The sequence below is a fragment of the Theobroma umbraticum genome, unplaced genomic scaffold, assembly GCF_002168275.2.
Source record: "Theobroma umbraticum cultivar Fairchild unplaced genomic scaffold, ASM216827v3 scaffold_51.0, whole genome shotgun sequence".
Taxonomy (NCBI): Eukaryota; Viridiplantae; Streptophyta; class Magnoliopsida; order Malvales; family Malvaceae; genus Theobroma; species Theobroma umbraticum.
The window spans coordinates 6,603,163-6,620,168 of NW_018397260.1; the positions used below are offsets into that span (position 1 = coordinate 6,603,163).

General features: G+C 35.0%; 1 protein-coding gene and 1 pseudogene across 1 annotated transcript; both read right to left on the reverse strand.

Annotated features, from left to right (window-relative positions):
* Window positions 1-1,108: 1,108 nt before the first annotated feature.
* On the reverse strand, window positions 1,109-4,986 carry LOC110416787 (Leucine-rich receptor-like protein kinase family protein). Its single transcript, XM_021428874.2, has 2 exons — window positions 1,971-4,986; window positions 1,109-1,805 (listed from the first exon to the last, which is right to left on the reverse strand). The coding sequence occupies exons 1-2, from the start codon at window positions 4,525-4,527 to the stop codon at window positions 1,399-1,401; spliced, it is 2,964 nt and encodes a 987-aa protein (XP_021284549.1). The 5' UTR covers window positions 4,528-4,986; the 3' UTR covers window positions 1,109-1,398.
* A 9,457-nt stretch (window positions 4,987-14,443) lies between these two features.
* Window positions 14,444-15,273, reverse strand: LOC110416516 (protein RESPONSE TO ABA AND SALT 1-like; annotated as a pseudogene).
* Window positions 15,274-17,006: the final 1,733 nt, after the last annotated feature.

Below are 17,006 nucleotides of genomic sequence, written 5' to 3' on the forward strand. Positions count from 1 at the left end.
TCACTAGATTTGGTGTTAGACATTGGGGTATATTAATAAAAAGAATAACATTTGACATACAACTTTAAACGTCTTTTTGTTACAAATATCACAAACATTTTTCCTATAGTATAGATTCCAAATGTGACATTATTCCTTTTCTCCTTCTTGCCATGCACAGCTTCAAAATCTATGTGCTTTCTATCATCTAGGCCCATAATCGTTTTCTTTGGACAGTTATACAAGCCCATCATCATCATCATCATCAGTCACTCAATTGCTAGCTTTGATTGTGGGCCTGATCATAGGCCCAGGATCCACCAACTGAAAATTGAAAATCCTCTCTCAATGGGCTAAATTCTGGACCCCCTTGTGCTCTTTAACCTGACCCGACCCGGGCCTAGCTACTTTTACTTTTTCCTCCCTTTTGCCGGATTGCTTGAGAGAAAAGGGTTTCAAAATTGCAAGCTGAAACCTGTGTGTTAGCTGATGGAGATTGTAATGAGAAGTTGTTTCGTAGGATGTCCAATCAATCCTGGTTTTCATAAGAATCATTTATAATTATTATTATTATTATAAGGTTTTATGATGGTTTTGGTCCTTTGGTGTTTTCCATCAATACCTGATACTTTATCCAAAACCTAAACGTATAAGTTTGAACAATACTTTATCTAGTTATCTAATATTTTTATCTCTTTTTATAAATTTTTAAAGGTTAATTAAAATGATAAACGAGCCAATAAGTATAAGGTACATGCATCTATTCTATTTATAATAATTGGGTTGAATTGCGGTCCTTCCTTTTGCTATTTGATTAAACACACAATTTTGTTGGTTTTTTGTCAGAATCTAAACTTGAGAGAGAGAGAGAGAGAGAGAGAGAGAGAGAGGAAGCGAGAAACAAACAAGCATATTTGAGCCTTTTGGTATTTCAAACTTAGGCTTCAAGCATAATTAACTTTGCTATTGCTTGATTGGTCAGCTATACGATATCGCTTTCTGTATAATTTAAAACAAATTTCTCAGATATTGGAGTAGACGCAACATCTTGTGAATTTGTGTTGTTTAGATGGCATACTTAGTAAAGAGGAAAGAGTGGATAAATTGATCTTTGAGTTCAGACCAATGATTTGACAAGATTACAGAATATTTTATTGGCACATTACCCTCGTTAATTTGTGGAAAGACTTAGCTTAAGAAATGGCATTTCATGCCTCATACTTTCAATTCCTAAACGAGGTAAGCAACTACAAAGTTTCCCTGGAGATTAGCCTCCATCATGGAAAATTATTGGTGCTAGACTCAAAGATTATACAGATTACAAAGCATACAGCCTAAGGGCTCTAGCTAATACTTTACAACTGATCACAGCTGATCTGATGCCTAGTATGTCACAAAACTGCTACAATGTTACAAGATTTATAACTGTTGGTTGAACTTCTCAGCATAATCCATGGCTTCCTGTTTCTTGTGATCACCGTCTTTACTAATGACAACGCCGACCAATTTGCAGGGTTCAGCCTCTTCCAGCATTTGAACCACGTTTCTCATGGTGGGTCTAAGGGCCGGCAACGTGGTCGTGCACAAAATGGCAATTCTCAACACCTTTACAGCTTCTTCTTTCAAGGCATCCGGAATTCTTGGGTCCACTGTACTAAAGACACTCTCTTTGTTCTTTAGTTTGCTGCACACCCAACCCACTATGTCCTTGTTATCTCCATACTCTGGCTCGATAGGTCTCTTTCCACTCACTAGCTCCATTAACACCACTCCGAAGCTATACACATCACTCTTCTCGTTGACTTTGCAGGTGTAGCCATATTCTGCAGAATTAACATTACACTTTATTAACAAACAGAATCTATAAAAGCAATCTTCTGATCAATGCTTCATTTGGATGTTTAAGACAGATTCCAAGAAATTTTGCTTATTATTCTGATAAAAACAAGGGAACTTGGAAGAGTAATTAACAGTAAGAAGTTAACTTACCAGAGCTATGTAGCCATGGGTGCCTGCAATGACATGGCTGGAGTCCTTACCACCATTGGCCTGAACAATCTTAGCAAGCCCAAAGTCGGCAATCCTCGGCTTCAAAAACTCATCCAGCAATATGTTACTAGATTTGACATCCCGGTGGATAACTGGCCTCTCGCATCCATGATGTAGGTACTCTAGTCCCTTTGCCGCCCCAACCGCAATCTCATACCTAGTATCCCAATCAAGCTCCATTTTCCTACTCGTATGCAACCGATCCCATAAGCTCCCATTAGGCATGTATTCGTACACCAACAAGCTTGAGTCTTCACTAGTAATGCTGCAGTAAAGCTTCACCACATTGACATGCCTTATTGAGCTTAATGTCTGCACCTCCGCGTCAAATTCCTTTGCCTTACCAGCACGTTTGCTGAGGATCGGGGCAGTACTCTGGCTCTTCCTGCGGCCATTAGAATCTGTGTTCCATATGTGTTTCACAGCAAGTTCTGCACCATTGGAAAGCATTACTTTATAGACATTCCCAGACCCTCCTTTTCCGATCAGATTCTCTTGCTTGATGGAATCAAGAATCTCATCTTCGGTGAAGGTTAACACGTGGAAAGACTTAAAATCCCAAGATTCTTCCTTCAAAGAACGGTCGTGGTCTTTCTCTGTCCTCCTTAAATATAAGAAGCATCCAAGCAAGGCAAGCAAGATCGTTGCACCTAGAGCCAAACAGACTATAAGCGTACGGACATCTTTAGACATACCGGAATCCGGTGGACATCGCTTGAAAGACGTGATAGTTGGACTGCAAAGGCCAGGGTTTCCGGTCAAGCTACCATTATGTCCTTCAATGGAGAGAGACTCTGGTATAGGACCAGTTAACCGATTATAGGATAGATCAAAAACGCTCAGCTTGAGAGACGACAAGCTCTCTGGAATTTCACCGGAAAGTTCATTTCGAGACAAATTCATTGAGTTCAATGTCGGCAAAGATCCTAAAGATGATGGAATTTTGCCAGAAAGTGAATTAGAAGCCATGTTTATGTTGCTGATGGAAGCACAAGAACCTAATGACTCCGGTATAGAACCAGATAACCTGTTGTTCTGCAATTCGAGGCTGCTCAAGATTTTCAGTTCCCCAATTCCATGAGGGAGTTTCCCTGAAATCTGATTGTTATTTAGTTCAATTCTGACCAAAGATGTAGCTTCTGAAATCTCTTCTGGCAACTCACCTGATAACAGATTGTGTTCCGCTGACAGTGTTCCTATCGCTTTTGCGTTCTTGATATCTGATGTAATTGCACCTTCAAATTGATTGAAAGAAATGTCAATTATATCCACTTTTGGTAATCCCCATATTCCAGCCGGGACCATCCCTGATAGCGAGTTGTAACTGACTCTAAACCGCTTTAAAGTGGTACAACTTGCATAAGTCGCCGGAATTCCACCGGTGAAATTGTTCTGAAGCATAAGAACTGCTTTCATGGTTCCTTTCTTGCACATGTCTGGAGGAATTGGACCAGTCAAGAAATTCTCTGATACATCGATGTAGTCGAATTCAGCCCAAGAACCTATCTTTTGAGGCAGAGGACCAGTCAGCATGTTGGTGTAGAGAGACAGATTCACCAGTTTTTTGAATTCACCCAACTCCGGTGGTACTTCACCTGTAAAATTGTTTTCAAAGAGTTGCAGACTTATCAGGTTGGTCAAATACCTCACTTCTGAGATATCTCCTTCAAGATGGTTGGCAGAGGCATCAAAATATTCTAGATTTGTCAGATTTCTGAATCCAACAGGAAGTTTTCCTATCAATTCATTGCTATAAAGCTCAAGCTGCCAGAGTTTGTGAAGCTTTCCAATCTCGACCGGAATTTCCCCAGATAAATAATTGTATTGGAGCTCCAACTCTATAAGCTCAGTAAGATCTCCAATAGCCGGTGGAATCCTCCCTTCAATGCTGCAATTCGCCAAATAAAGCCAATTCAGCTTCTTCAACTTCAGAATCTCATCAGGAAACGGAGTTCGGTCGAAAGGATTGTCCCCAAGGCTCAGAACAACAAGATTGGTCATGTTTTCAAGCGATTTCCATGGAAAAGTATCAGAAAATCCGCTGCCATTCAAATAAAGGTACTGCAATTCGCTGAGAGCAGATATATCAGGAAAAGAACCCGTAAAAAGATTGTTTCCAAGATCCAGATATTGAAGCTTTACACAAGTACTCAAGTCTTTCGTGATTGCACCATATAATAAATTGTACCCCAAGGAAAGCTTATCCAAGGATTGAAGCTGGCATATCGAATCCAAAGGAAGAACACCCGTCAGCTTTTGACTTGAAAGCTCAATTTCCTTAACCGACCCCTCTGCGTTGCAAGTGATCCCATTGAAGCTGCAAAAGGGATTGGCAGCCTCCCATGAATCAAGAACATTAGGGGTGCTTGATCTATTAAGAGCAGATTTCAGGTTCAGCAATAGTTGGAGTTCATCAGATTTCACACCAAAGGGTAAGCAAAAACAGAACAAGAGACATGAAGACAGAAAGATTTGCCGGTAAAGAAAGGCGGTTGACATTCCGGAGGTTTGAAAACAGATCAAGAAAGGGATGACTTTTCTTGAAGGGTACCCTTTTAATCAAGAGACAGAGAAGAGAAGAAGAACAAGAGTGGACTCAAGGTAGTGGCATTTTAAGAAAGGTAGCGCGCGGACGGGGCGTTCACATTGATTTGCCTTACTATGCAAACACTGTGAAGAATAAGGAAGGCAATCCCTGGTAGCCCAGAAGGAGAATCTCATTATATTTGGAGGAAGTTATTACGGGGACTGTGGGGTGGGGGACTTTTGTTTGGAGCAGAGAATTTATTTATTTATGTTCGCTGTTAAGAATGCAGAGACTTCCTTTCTCATTTTATCCAAACGTGGAGAAATGACGCACCGCCGGTTCGTTTTTTTTTCTACCTGGGGCCCAGCTTTTATATATTTGCATTCAAGGTTTCAGGTTCTGGTCTTATCTCTGAAGCTGTGTACTGCAAAAGACAAAGCAAAGACTAGAAAGGACGAGGTGAAAAATTTTTACCTTTTAACAAGTAGAGGAGAAGGAACGGCAAAGAAGCAAGGGAGAAACTTACATAAATGAGCTAACAATATCAAAAAATTAATCTTTTGAACATCTCTTCTCGTATTCTGTTCGAGGGTATTAATAAAAGAAGATTTTTATTTTTTTTTATTTTCCTGAAAAATTCTTAAAATTTAAGTGCACAAAATAATCGGGCAAGCGTCTATGTTTGTCTTTGTTAGATGAAAGAGAGAGGATGCCAAATGCAAAAGGGTAAAGTTTTCACTTTTTGGTGGACGTCGAGTCTTTGATTAAGTCTGTCTGTGATCTTTCCAATTTGCGGAAAGGAAACAAGAAGGAAATCCCCAAATAATATTCAAGCACCGGTGGGATTGCACTTAGTAAAACCAAGGAGACTCACTGGTTGGCTCGTAGTATTTATTTGTAATTATAACGTGGTGGAGCCTGGTGCGAGTGGAAGTCGCACGGAATTTCGTCAAAGCCGCCGAGGTTGACTTTATATTTCTCAAAAAAAGAGAAAAGAATAATAATTGGGGTACCCCGGTGGTCCAGAAAAACCACGTGGATAAAGTTTCCTAGGGGTGGTATTTGCAACGCTTCTTTCACGCGCTTGGGCGTTACATCCTTATCAATCCCTGGCTACTTCTCTATTGTCAATCAAAACAGAGGTCGCTGTTTCTAGGAAGATTTGATACAATGAATCTCTCTAGGTGATCGATGGACTATCCTTCTAGAGGCCGGTCATAGCATTTAAAAAATCTCTAACAGCTTTAAAGTACCTAATTACAATTTCTTATGCATCCTAAACATTTTTTATAATTAAGAGTAGAAAGATTTAAATCATATTTTTTAAATAAAAAATTATATATTAATTAATTAATTAAGTATTCGAATGCAGCGTCTTAAACATGTTTAATAAGAAATACTACTATTATACAGTGTTGTAATCCCAAAACCAACCGTGTGAATTTGAGGACAGAACTTCACCGCAAAAGTCCAAATTTGTTTTACCAAACAATCGTCAGGTGCCCCCCATGGAAGACATCCGTCCTTCATCATTAATCACGGGGCAGGGGAGAGGGACAGTCAACCCTTACTGGGACCAGTTCAAGGAAAATTGGGTTGCGGTTAAAATTACTTTATTATATGTTTTTGTACATTGACTTGACTTGACACGTAACGGAAAGATGTCCGGTGATAATATTATTTTGACATATTACCGGTAATCATTTATAATGATTTGTCAATTTTCATAAATATAATTTTTTTAATAATTTAAATTTTTTTATATATTATAAAATTAAAAATATATTTATTGTTAAGTCAAATGTTGGAATAATTTATTGTATTTTGTCTCATAAAAATATAGATTTAAGTTGTAATTAGTTATAGATAATTTACCGTAAGACTATTATCATTTTGTAAAAAAGAAGGCTGATGCAAAGTACAAAAAAAACAGAAGATGACACAAGCAAAGAAAAAGAGAAAGTGTGTATGATGAAAATTATGCATTAATAAAGGCAACGAAAGATCTTTGTGTAGGTTTTATATTGGACTACAAAAGTTCATTTCGCTTTTATAAAATATAGTTTCTTCTTTTTTACCTTAATTAAAAAATAAGTCATTGGTAAAAAGCTATGAAATTAGTTTATTGGAGGAGAAAAGAGCAAAAGGACAAAAGTAATATGAACATTTGTGTTCCGTAGCTCGTTAAGAAAAATATTACCTCTGTTTTGTTGTGAAATTGTTCCTCAATTGGTTGTTATACCAAATTAAGTTGGGATATTGCCTTATCACTTTACCACCTAATGAGGAATTAAAGTAATTAATATTGGAATTTCTTTTCCTAGCTACTTTCATTTCTCCTTTGCAATACTCAGTTATTAAGAGAAGCACCAAATTAAACCATGCAATTAAACATTATAAAATAGGGTTGGAATGAGACTTTTGGTAGGTCCTTAAAAAATTTGTTTAATCTCAAAAAATATATATATTGTCATTATCATAAACAATTACTATAGTTTTAGAGAGTCATTGCTGTGCAAAGAGCTTATAATTAATTAACCTCCTTAATTTCTCTCGATTGTTATGGCAGTTGGTCGAATCATGGTTGGTGTCCCCCAAAAGACAAAGTACATAAAATTTAAGGTAACAGCTAAGGGAATCATGAGCCCCTTAAAATAAGACAAAAAGAAAATAAGCTTGTGCAGCAAATTAATAATTAAAATCTTTCATGAATATATATATATGGTTGAATTTCAAGCAAATAAATAAATAAGATAAAATTAAAAACGACATGAGTGATATCATAGATGAATATCTAGCTATCTTAGTGATCTCATTCAGGACCAGTTGGCAATAAGATTGCTGATAAAATGCATGTAGCTGTCACTTTTTAGTTCTGTAACCTCAAGAATCACGAGAGTAACATCAAATCCAAAATCAATTTCTTTACTGCTTTTGTTTTTGTTTTTTGCTAAATATTAAGGGGGCAGCAGGTTTAATTTCTGATGGAGAGGTTTCTTTAATTTCCAGTAACTTTTATTCCTTTATACGACATCAGATATCCATGCAAATGTTTTCCACAAGTAGGTGTTGATAGTTTGCTACCCCACTTTGATTCAAATTGATTCTGGTGGGTATTCTCACAACGTCAACTTAATCAATCTCTATATAGAAAGTTTTTCACTCATTTTTTCTCTTTCACATGGTTTCAATCACTTTTCATTTATGTTTGTTTTCATATTTAAGACACAAAATAATATTATCGTATTAAAGATGACAATTGAAATCTTTTTTTAAGTTTATTAATTTCAATCCAAATCAGTTTGGAGTTCAACGCGATAGTTAACTTTTAAATTAAAGTCATCAATTCAAATGATCAAATTAATTTTTAGATAGATTGAGTGAATTTTTCAAATTTATGTTATTTTTACTACATTTTACTCTATAAATAAATAGCAATTGAATTTAAATTTAAGATCAGATCAATATGAATTTAATTTCTTTTGAATTAATTAAGTTTGAATCTTTTACGCGTTTAAAATAATTATTTCAAATTCAATTCAAAATTAGTTTTTTTTAAAAAAAATTAAACGAGATTAAATCAAATCTAATCATACTTATCCACTCTACACACCTTACAAATTATTTTCCTTTTGTCAAACGTTAACACTCAATTATTTAATCTCAGCCCCCAAACAAAAAATAATTGGCCTTGCCTCTATGTGAGAAACGTTCATCATCGGCCATATGCCGCCCATGAAGCACTAAAATTGAATTGTACTGACGAGTGATGATGGCTTGTCATAAAAATGCTTTCAGCTCCAACATTATTTATCGATACGATTTGATAAAGGAGGCAAGCAAGAAAGAAAGTATATCGAACATGACAAACGGTTCCATGGGGATCATGAACGTGACATGAGTACATATATGTCAAACCAGTACTAAAAGAAGAGAAGAAATCCAAGTTCCATTTTTCTTTGGTAATTGCCTTTGATCATGATGTGGTATCATACAAATAAGAAACTGACAGATTATTGAAAATAATTGAATCATCTTCAGTCTTTAGTCGTCCTAGCGAGGTTTGTTTTCTTTTGTCCTGTGCTGCTTTATCTTCTTTGCTAGTCAAAATTTTATCACTGGCAATACTGGGTGCAGGCCTTTTAGCCAAACTATGTCCCTGGGCTACTTGATTTTTGTTTTAATCAATTGGCACGACGAGGTTTAAACTGTTTTATCCTAATAATGTAGTACCTTTTGATTATTTTATGCAGCTTAGCTTTTGTCTTACCTTGCAGTGTTTCATTTGAATATGATTGTCGGTTGCTTTAAATGTGTCAATAATGTCGAGTAGTGAGTTCAATTATATTTTCTTTCTTTACTGTCTAAGTGTTGATACTTACACAACAATGAATGGAAAGTAAATAAAATTGTAAGTGAAAAATGGAAGTGAAAATGAAATTTCTGTAAGTTATCAATGTTGCCGGTTCTATACGGTTCTTGTGTTCTTGAAGAAACCGGAGATGGGACTTGTTGAGATGATTTCCTTGCGCAGGAGGGAACCATTTTCCTGACTTGAGTGCCATTTTACACTTGAACTGTGCTTTTCTGTCTATTTCGATTTGCCAGTTGCCATGACAAAAGATGAGACAGCACTATCGCAGAATAAAAACTAGCAAGAAACAAACATTTTGAACAGGGAAGGGATCGGACGATTGGGTCAATGGTCGGGCTCTTTGTAGGGAACCCAAGATGTCAATGGCTCTATGACTTGGGAACATGGACCTTTAAATAATAGAGGAGACTCTCATGTGAGCATACGAATGGGTAAAGAAATACAATCAGCTACACAGCTAAACCTCTTACTTAGCTTGAATATGTTTCAAAGAGGATGTAGTAGGGGAAGACATATCCCAATTTTGAAGCAGAAACTAGCGGCAGATAAGTAGAGTAGCTCAAAACAGACTGCATAGCATCCATCTCTATGCATATGTTTGGATGATGTAGTTGTCATAGATTTTAGCTTGCCACTAAAGAATCTGTGAATCTGTGTGATCCTATTGGCAGTCTGGTTATATTCTTTAAAGTTTCTCAATTTCTGATGCAGGAAAGTTTCCATGTGAGAAATGAACATTAAAATCTCAATCGATTGCACCTGAAAGAATGTTAATGATCATCAGATTCTTCTCTTGATCGAGCCAAAAATGCCAGCAAAGCCAAGAAGAACAACAGGTCTCTATTTGGATTCCCTTGCTTAATAATACAAACAAGAAAACGGAAGAAAGGGGAAGCACAAAATTCCAAGACGATCATTCTGAATATCCAGCATTTATTTAATCTTTTGTCCTTTTTAAAAAGAGAAAAAAGAACACCGATGATCCCAACTCAAAAAGGGTGGCATGGTCCAACTTTTGCCAATCCTTTACACACCTAGTCCACACATTCAGCTGTCCCCCAGTGCATCAGATCAGAAAAAAATCGGCTTCCAATTTCCATCACTCCCCTTCTATCAGCTACAAAAGGAAAGAAAAAAAAAAAAACAAACAAGAGTGTGCCTGATCTGGCCATGGACTGTGGTCTGCAGTCATGGGTCCATTTCTTTTTGGCACCATGTTATCTTAAAACTGTAAACAATAATATCGAGTGCATGTTGTGTCATAACCCATCAACTCTTGTTCGATCTTTGTTTATCAAATTTCCTACTCACTAACCCACTTCATTAAAGAAGTTTGACCGCCCCATTCATCCCTGAACTTTTTCTCAACTTTCACTTTGGCCTTAGCTTTTTCTTCCTTTTTGCAGATATTAAAGGGAGCTTTAATCTTTCTAGTGGTCTAGAAAATAACTTTTATTATCTGTTGCTGTGGCCTCTTTAGCGTCTAATTTCAACAGTCCATTCGATGTTGGGCTGTTTTTTCCATTTCAGAATGCTGGTGAATCATTTCAATATCCTCTTTTTTTCAGTTTTTTTTTTCCTCTGTCATTGACATGTTAATTAGAGCAACTTCAAATAATTTTATTTTTTAAATTTAAAAAAGAGAATTTAAATTCCGTTTTTAAATAAAAATATATATTAATTAATAAACTAAATGTTCCCAAACATACATTATTATAAAGCCAAAATAATAGAGTATTTAGCTAAATACTGCAATACTTCGATATCCCAAAGATGATCTGCACCAGGGTCGTTTCAGAGAAAATCAAGTCAAGAAACGTCAATGTCTAAGTGGAGAGTAAACTGTACTAGTACTCCTCATGAGTTTGAACGTTGAAATTTGATACATGTCTCATAATTCACTGCCAATATGCCGGAACCCAGACCAGACTCATTTAATTTGTCCTGAAGATTATTTACACATTAATTATAAAATCGTCAGTATAGATAGGATTTTCGTTATTTTGAAATATCTTAATTTTAATTAATAAAATAATTCAACTTTATAAATACTTCATTAAATTTGAAAACGACTTCTTGAACTTATATTTGAATATTCTAAATATTCTAAATATTAATTATTAAATGTCCAATCCCTTAAAAATTTTATTGAAATAAGTTTAAAATCAATTTTTATGTATATTATTAAAAAAATTAAATAAACAAATTAAAATTTATTCATAAAATATATATTAAAATTTAAAATCATATTTAAAACAATTAATGAATTTTATATGTATTACATTAATTATAAGAAATTTATAAACAAAAAATTATACATATAACTAAATTTTAATATTAAAAATAATTATTTATAATAAAGTTTAAATAGTAGATTTCCTAATCTTACTTAATTAGATTAAATAATGTAAGAAATCCAATTATCATGTAACCATTGTCATCTCCACTTAATTATTTATCTCTGAATCTTAATTCCACATTAATTAGTTATCTCTTAACCCTTCTATTGAAAAACATCATACTGGATTTCACATTAATCAATCCATCTATTAGAATCCAATTTATCTAATCTTTTGGATGGAACATTTTCTCTTAGATTACTTTAGATTAATTTGACCAAGAAAAAAGGTGATAAAGTTACTCTTGTTAATGTTTATTTATATAGTCTCCCTCTTAATTTGACTATTACAGTCACATTATTAGTGCAATTATAACTTAGTCAACAGTCAATGTTCCAACTATTGTCTTAGTCGCAGAAATATACAATTCCTTTCGAAAATGACTTGAATAATAACAAAAATAATAATAATACCTAAGTAACCAAAAATAAAGAGCCATTGAAGGCTTACATGGTTGTTAATATTATCCGGAGAAGGAGTGGGGTTCGTGGAGGTGTGGCGGTCATTTAAGTCTAGGAGATGAAACAAAAAACCATGCCTTTCCACATATTCTATGGAATGATTTTCTTTTTATTTTTGTTTTATAGAGAGGCTGTTTCAACGTTCAACGTGAATTAGGCAAATGGCAATAATATTTTTTTTTATTTTATATTAAAATAACATTATATCCTGGCAAGCTCTCTAGTGCATTCCGTAAAGTTTATTTGATCAAATTTCTTCAATTACATTATGGAAAAAAAAAATATCATTGTCACCCACATATGGTTTGGCATGGCTTTAAATTATTTATACATATCTTGTCCATATCGTAAGCAAGCACGTCCCCAGTGTTCTCTTTTAGTGAAGAGAATTTTGGATTAATTAATTTTGTGCAGATTGCAATTTAAAAACCCATATTTTTTTTTTCAAATTAAAAAGAATATTTAAATGTAATAAAATCTTGACATTTATTTCATATATAGATTGCTGTGGAAAGCTCCCAGGAATGCTGAGGACGGTATCTTAAAATTAAGAAATGGAAAGAATGTGTAATTCATTGATGAAATAAAAGAGTTTCGATATTAGTAAGTGAAAGAGACAAGGCATTTGGTGTCACCAGAAATTATAAGAAAGAAAATTAGTAAGTAAAAGAGTAGTGGCATAATGCCTAATGATACAACTAATTGAATGAAGTGTGGACACGAATATGCGAAACAAGGATCATACATTGTGGATAGTGAGCTCCCTATGAAGGAAAAACAAGCACGCCAAGAAATTCAGTAACATGTCAACGATTGATATGATAATGTACTTCTAAATCAATATACATATATATAGTAATGTGTATGCATAATTATTTTATATTTTTTTAAACTTCATATTACTTTTTATTTGTTTCGACACTTTTGTCTCAATTATTTTTACTTTTTAATATAATCTATAATTATTAAATAAATTCGAAGATGAAATATGTCAACTCATTTATGAGTAAATCAAATAATTTATTAATAAAATATCAAAGTCAAATGAATAAGAAGGACAAAAATATTGGCAGAGAATAGTGTTTTGCTTGTGGTGAACATTAATCTCAATTCTCACGTCAATGAGGTGAGGACAACCTCATTTTTAGAGGTGTCAATATCAATTGGCTCAGTCTAATCCGGTCAAACTTTTATAAGTTGAAAAAATATTTGTTGAGCTTAATCAACTATTTTTACATGGATCATCAAAACTCAACTTAGCTCTTGTCAGCCCATGAATCGGATTGGGCCAACTCATTTCTTTTCGAAAAAAAAATATTTTTATAATTTTATTTAATAATTTTTTTTTCAATAAAATTATTTTATGATTTAATCTATAAATTGATTAATAAAAATATGTTACAAACAAAGAACTTACATAAAATATAAATAAACAAATAAATTACATCAAATATAAATAAAATTTTAATATTTAACACTAACTACCATCCTATAACTATACGTATATAATTAAATAAATAAAAACTTCAAGACTCATTTATATCTTCCACAATTCTTATTTTCAAGCAAATCATTTAAATCTTATTTAGACAGTAATGATGTCTGAATGTCTGAATAACGTATATAATCAATTAAAATAAGAAACTTCAAGACTTATTTATATTTCCACAATTCTTATTTTCAAGCAAATCATTTAAATCTTATTTAGACAGTAATGATGTTATGAATTCTGAATAATTATCAATTTATCATCTAAATATTATTTTACAAAGAAAAAGAGATGCAAGTTTCAATTTTAATAAAATATTAGTTTGATAATAAAAATTAAAGACATTGAAATATATAGAATAAGCAATACATTAATAACTAAATTAATATTTTATTAATTAAATATATAAAATTATTAAATTAACTAAAATTATTAATTTATTATTATTTTTTTGGACTACAAGGTAGGCCAGCCCCAACTAAGAACAGCCCACTAATAAAATAAGCTGACCAATTTAAATCCGATTTTAATATGAATCTAAATTTTCTAATCAACCCACCTCACTTACAATACAAAATGGACCCAACCAATGAATAAGGCCCATTTTGACAAATGTATTCACATTCATTCTTCAAAAGCGGGCTCATTACGAGCGTTAAATCTTTGGGCTGGCATGATTTTGCTCTGAGGAAAGCCCAGCCACCTGTAGAGGGCTACAGAGGCGAGAACAGATCCCGTAGGCCCTGTTAGAATGTCGAGTCCAACGACGACACCAGCAGCGAGGTTCTTGCAAGAAACAATTTGCTTCAGTTCCCAGCTGTGATCCTCGTGAGTTTGGGATGATTGTATGACTCAAAAAGGAAGGGGAAATGAAAACAAAGTTGATCTTAAAATCATAGCCCAAAACGAACAGAAATCATTGTCACAACAATGTCAAATGACAAACAAAGTTGCACCCAGATGATTTTGGCAGCATTCTTTGAGGAGAGTAGTCTTGATCCACTCCTATTCAATCACTGCCACATAGAAAAAAGAAAGGGGCTTTAATATTCATCATCGCAGATACAAACAAGAAATTGACGGCGGAGAAGATTCTATTTCCAGAATAGCACAAAATACCATATATTAGTTATTAATTAGAAATTAACTCGCAGTTCCAGGAGTCTAGGCTAATCCCAATCCTGTTGCTCTGTGTTGGTCTTTTTGTAAACCCCATTTCCTTACTCTAAGCTGAAACTCAGCAGAAGCAGCTAGAAACTTCATTGTCTGCACTGGACCCAGTATCTCAATCACCTTCTTCACTGTCGAGCCTCGGAGTTTACCAACTCCCTCTAGTGTCCTTAGCATCGCAGCCTTTAGAGTTTCCATCGCCGACTCAAGCTCTAACGCCTCGCCGTCAATCAGTCCCTCAAAACGCCTGGTCAGATTCAACCCGGAGGCGTTACCAAGCTCTCTTGAATCGTCGCCATTGCCTCTATCAACTCTCACTCTTCTCTTCTACTCTCGTAACTAACTCGCTCAATGGTTTCTTCTTGTTCCGGAGTTAACTCTGTTACTGAGCTGGAGAGTAGTTTAAAGAGTAAGAATGGTTTGACCCGCCAATCCAGAGTAAAGTCTTCTCGAACGAACTTAACCACGGTGGAGAGTATAAGAGGAACACCTGGTCTTTCGCTGCCTTGGATTTCTCTTCTAATTACTGTTCGCAGGAGACAAGACTTCCTGAACCAAGCTTCCGCGCTGCTCGATTTCGTGCCCATCCTGGGATGTGAGTGCTTGGACGAGCTGGTCGAGGAAGTTTTCCTGGCGAATGAACATTTGATCCATTTCTATCCGCCATGGATGCTATTTGTCTTGTGAATAAAAAGTATTATTTTGCAAAGGGCTATGCAGGGAAGGGAAGGCAGTTTATAGAGATATGGAAATACCGACCACCAAGTGTCATTTGAAATAAATTATTTAAAGGATTGTTTACTTCGTCACCCCTTGATAACGGACGAGTCAGAAATTTTATATTTTCTTCAGCAGTAAGCATTTGGAAAGGCTAAATAGGGGAATCAAAGTTTTCTGCTTTTCTTTTGGAGGAAAGTGTAAGCCTCTTTTCGTGCATTCATGTGTCGGAATTCTGGTGGTCTAGGAATGACATTTGCTTAATATGGCAATGCTTTGTGGCGGTGGAAGGCTTCTGACCATACCCATAGACAGAAAGATCCCAATGATTTTATGAATCCATAGCTTCACTCACCCTTCAAACTATCAAAGATTTATATATTGGGTTTGGAACATTTGGAGAATCTAAAAAGTCCACTACTGACTCGGTCTTGACGTGTGAAATCTCCATCTTATTAATGGAGGAATTTGTCCCTTCGTGTGCCTGAAGTCAGAAGACTACCAGAGTGGACTTTTCCAGGAACTGGGCTGCCGGAACAAATAAGGTACAACATGGGCTTGACTTCACTTCTCAGCATTGACCCCCACTGAAACAATAAATGAGGGTCTAAACACTAAATTGGGCCACCTTTTCTTCTGTTTCTCTTTTGGGAAAATGAAAATGGACGATTATTCATTCCATAAAAGTTTTTTCTATTTTAATGAAATATGTGACAACCTTTTCATCTTATTTATGAAATTTAAAAATTTTAGTGTAACATTCAATGATTCAAGAAAAATACTATACAATATATAACCCAGCTGGCTGGCTGGCTGGCTGGCTTTTCACACAGCTGATCAGTGATCACTCTCTGTTTGTTTGGTGCGGTCCACGGCTTGGCAGCTGATACAACCAAGGCCCTCACACAGATACGAGCTCGTCTTGTCTTTCCAAGTACAAGGAAGAAAGGACCAAAAGCACTGACAAAAACAAAACCAGAGATGTCTAGCGGTTGTGTATAGTTCACTGTGACGAGGAAACCCGGTGGCCCAAATCGAAGGCACTCAATATTTTCTGCCTACTTGGACGCATGTCGTACGGGTACGCCTGCCCCGTCTGCCTCCGTCTTCAAGTGCAACTGATAATGGGCAGCTTTTGTCGTCGAGGTGAAACTGAGGTCATGTGCCTAAAAGTTTACTTGTTTTTCTCCATCCCATCTTTTCCAATTGGATTGTAAATTACCACTTATCCCGGGTTTCTACGCTTCAAACACTTTTCGAGGACGTAATTAGACAAGTATATAACCATATTATATACGGATTAAGTGCGTTAACCCAAATTAAGATATGAATATTAACATTAATCAAGGGTTCATTTAAAAGGATGTTTCATAAGACGTCATGGTTTATACCTTTCAAACCGTTTTCTTTAGTTTTTTCATTTTCTTGCATCATCATTCCTTCGGTGCTGCAAACCCCCACCCCACAAAGAATCTATTTGCGGTACAAGCAAGCAAATGGTAGGCTAGCTAGCAAAATATTCCATCTTTGTGTTGGGTATGCTGATCTCTGAAGTCATTATTAAAACAAGATCAACATCCAAACTAAAATCAAGCCTGTGATTATACATGTCTTCCCAAATTTCATTTCCTTACTAAAAACAATTCCAATAAATGTTGTATGTCATTTCAAACAGTACTTAAATTTGGCCACTTCTCCTTGGACAATCATAATCCAAACTTTAGATATTTAATGAGTCGTTGTATATTTTAATTTTTTAAATTTTAAATTAAAATCTTACTGCACTGGGTTTAATTTAATTTTATGTTAATTTATGTAATTATATTTACATCTTGATAAA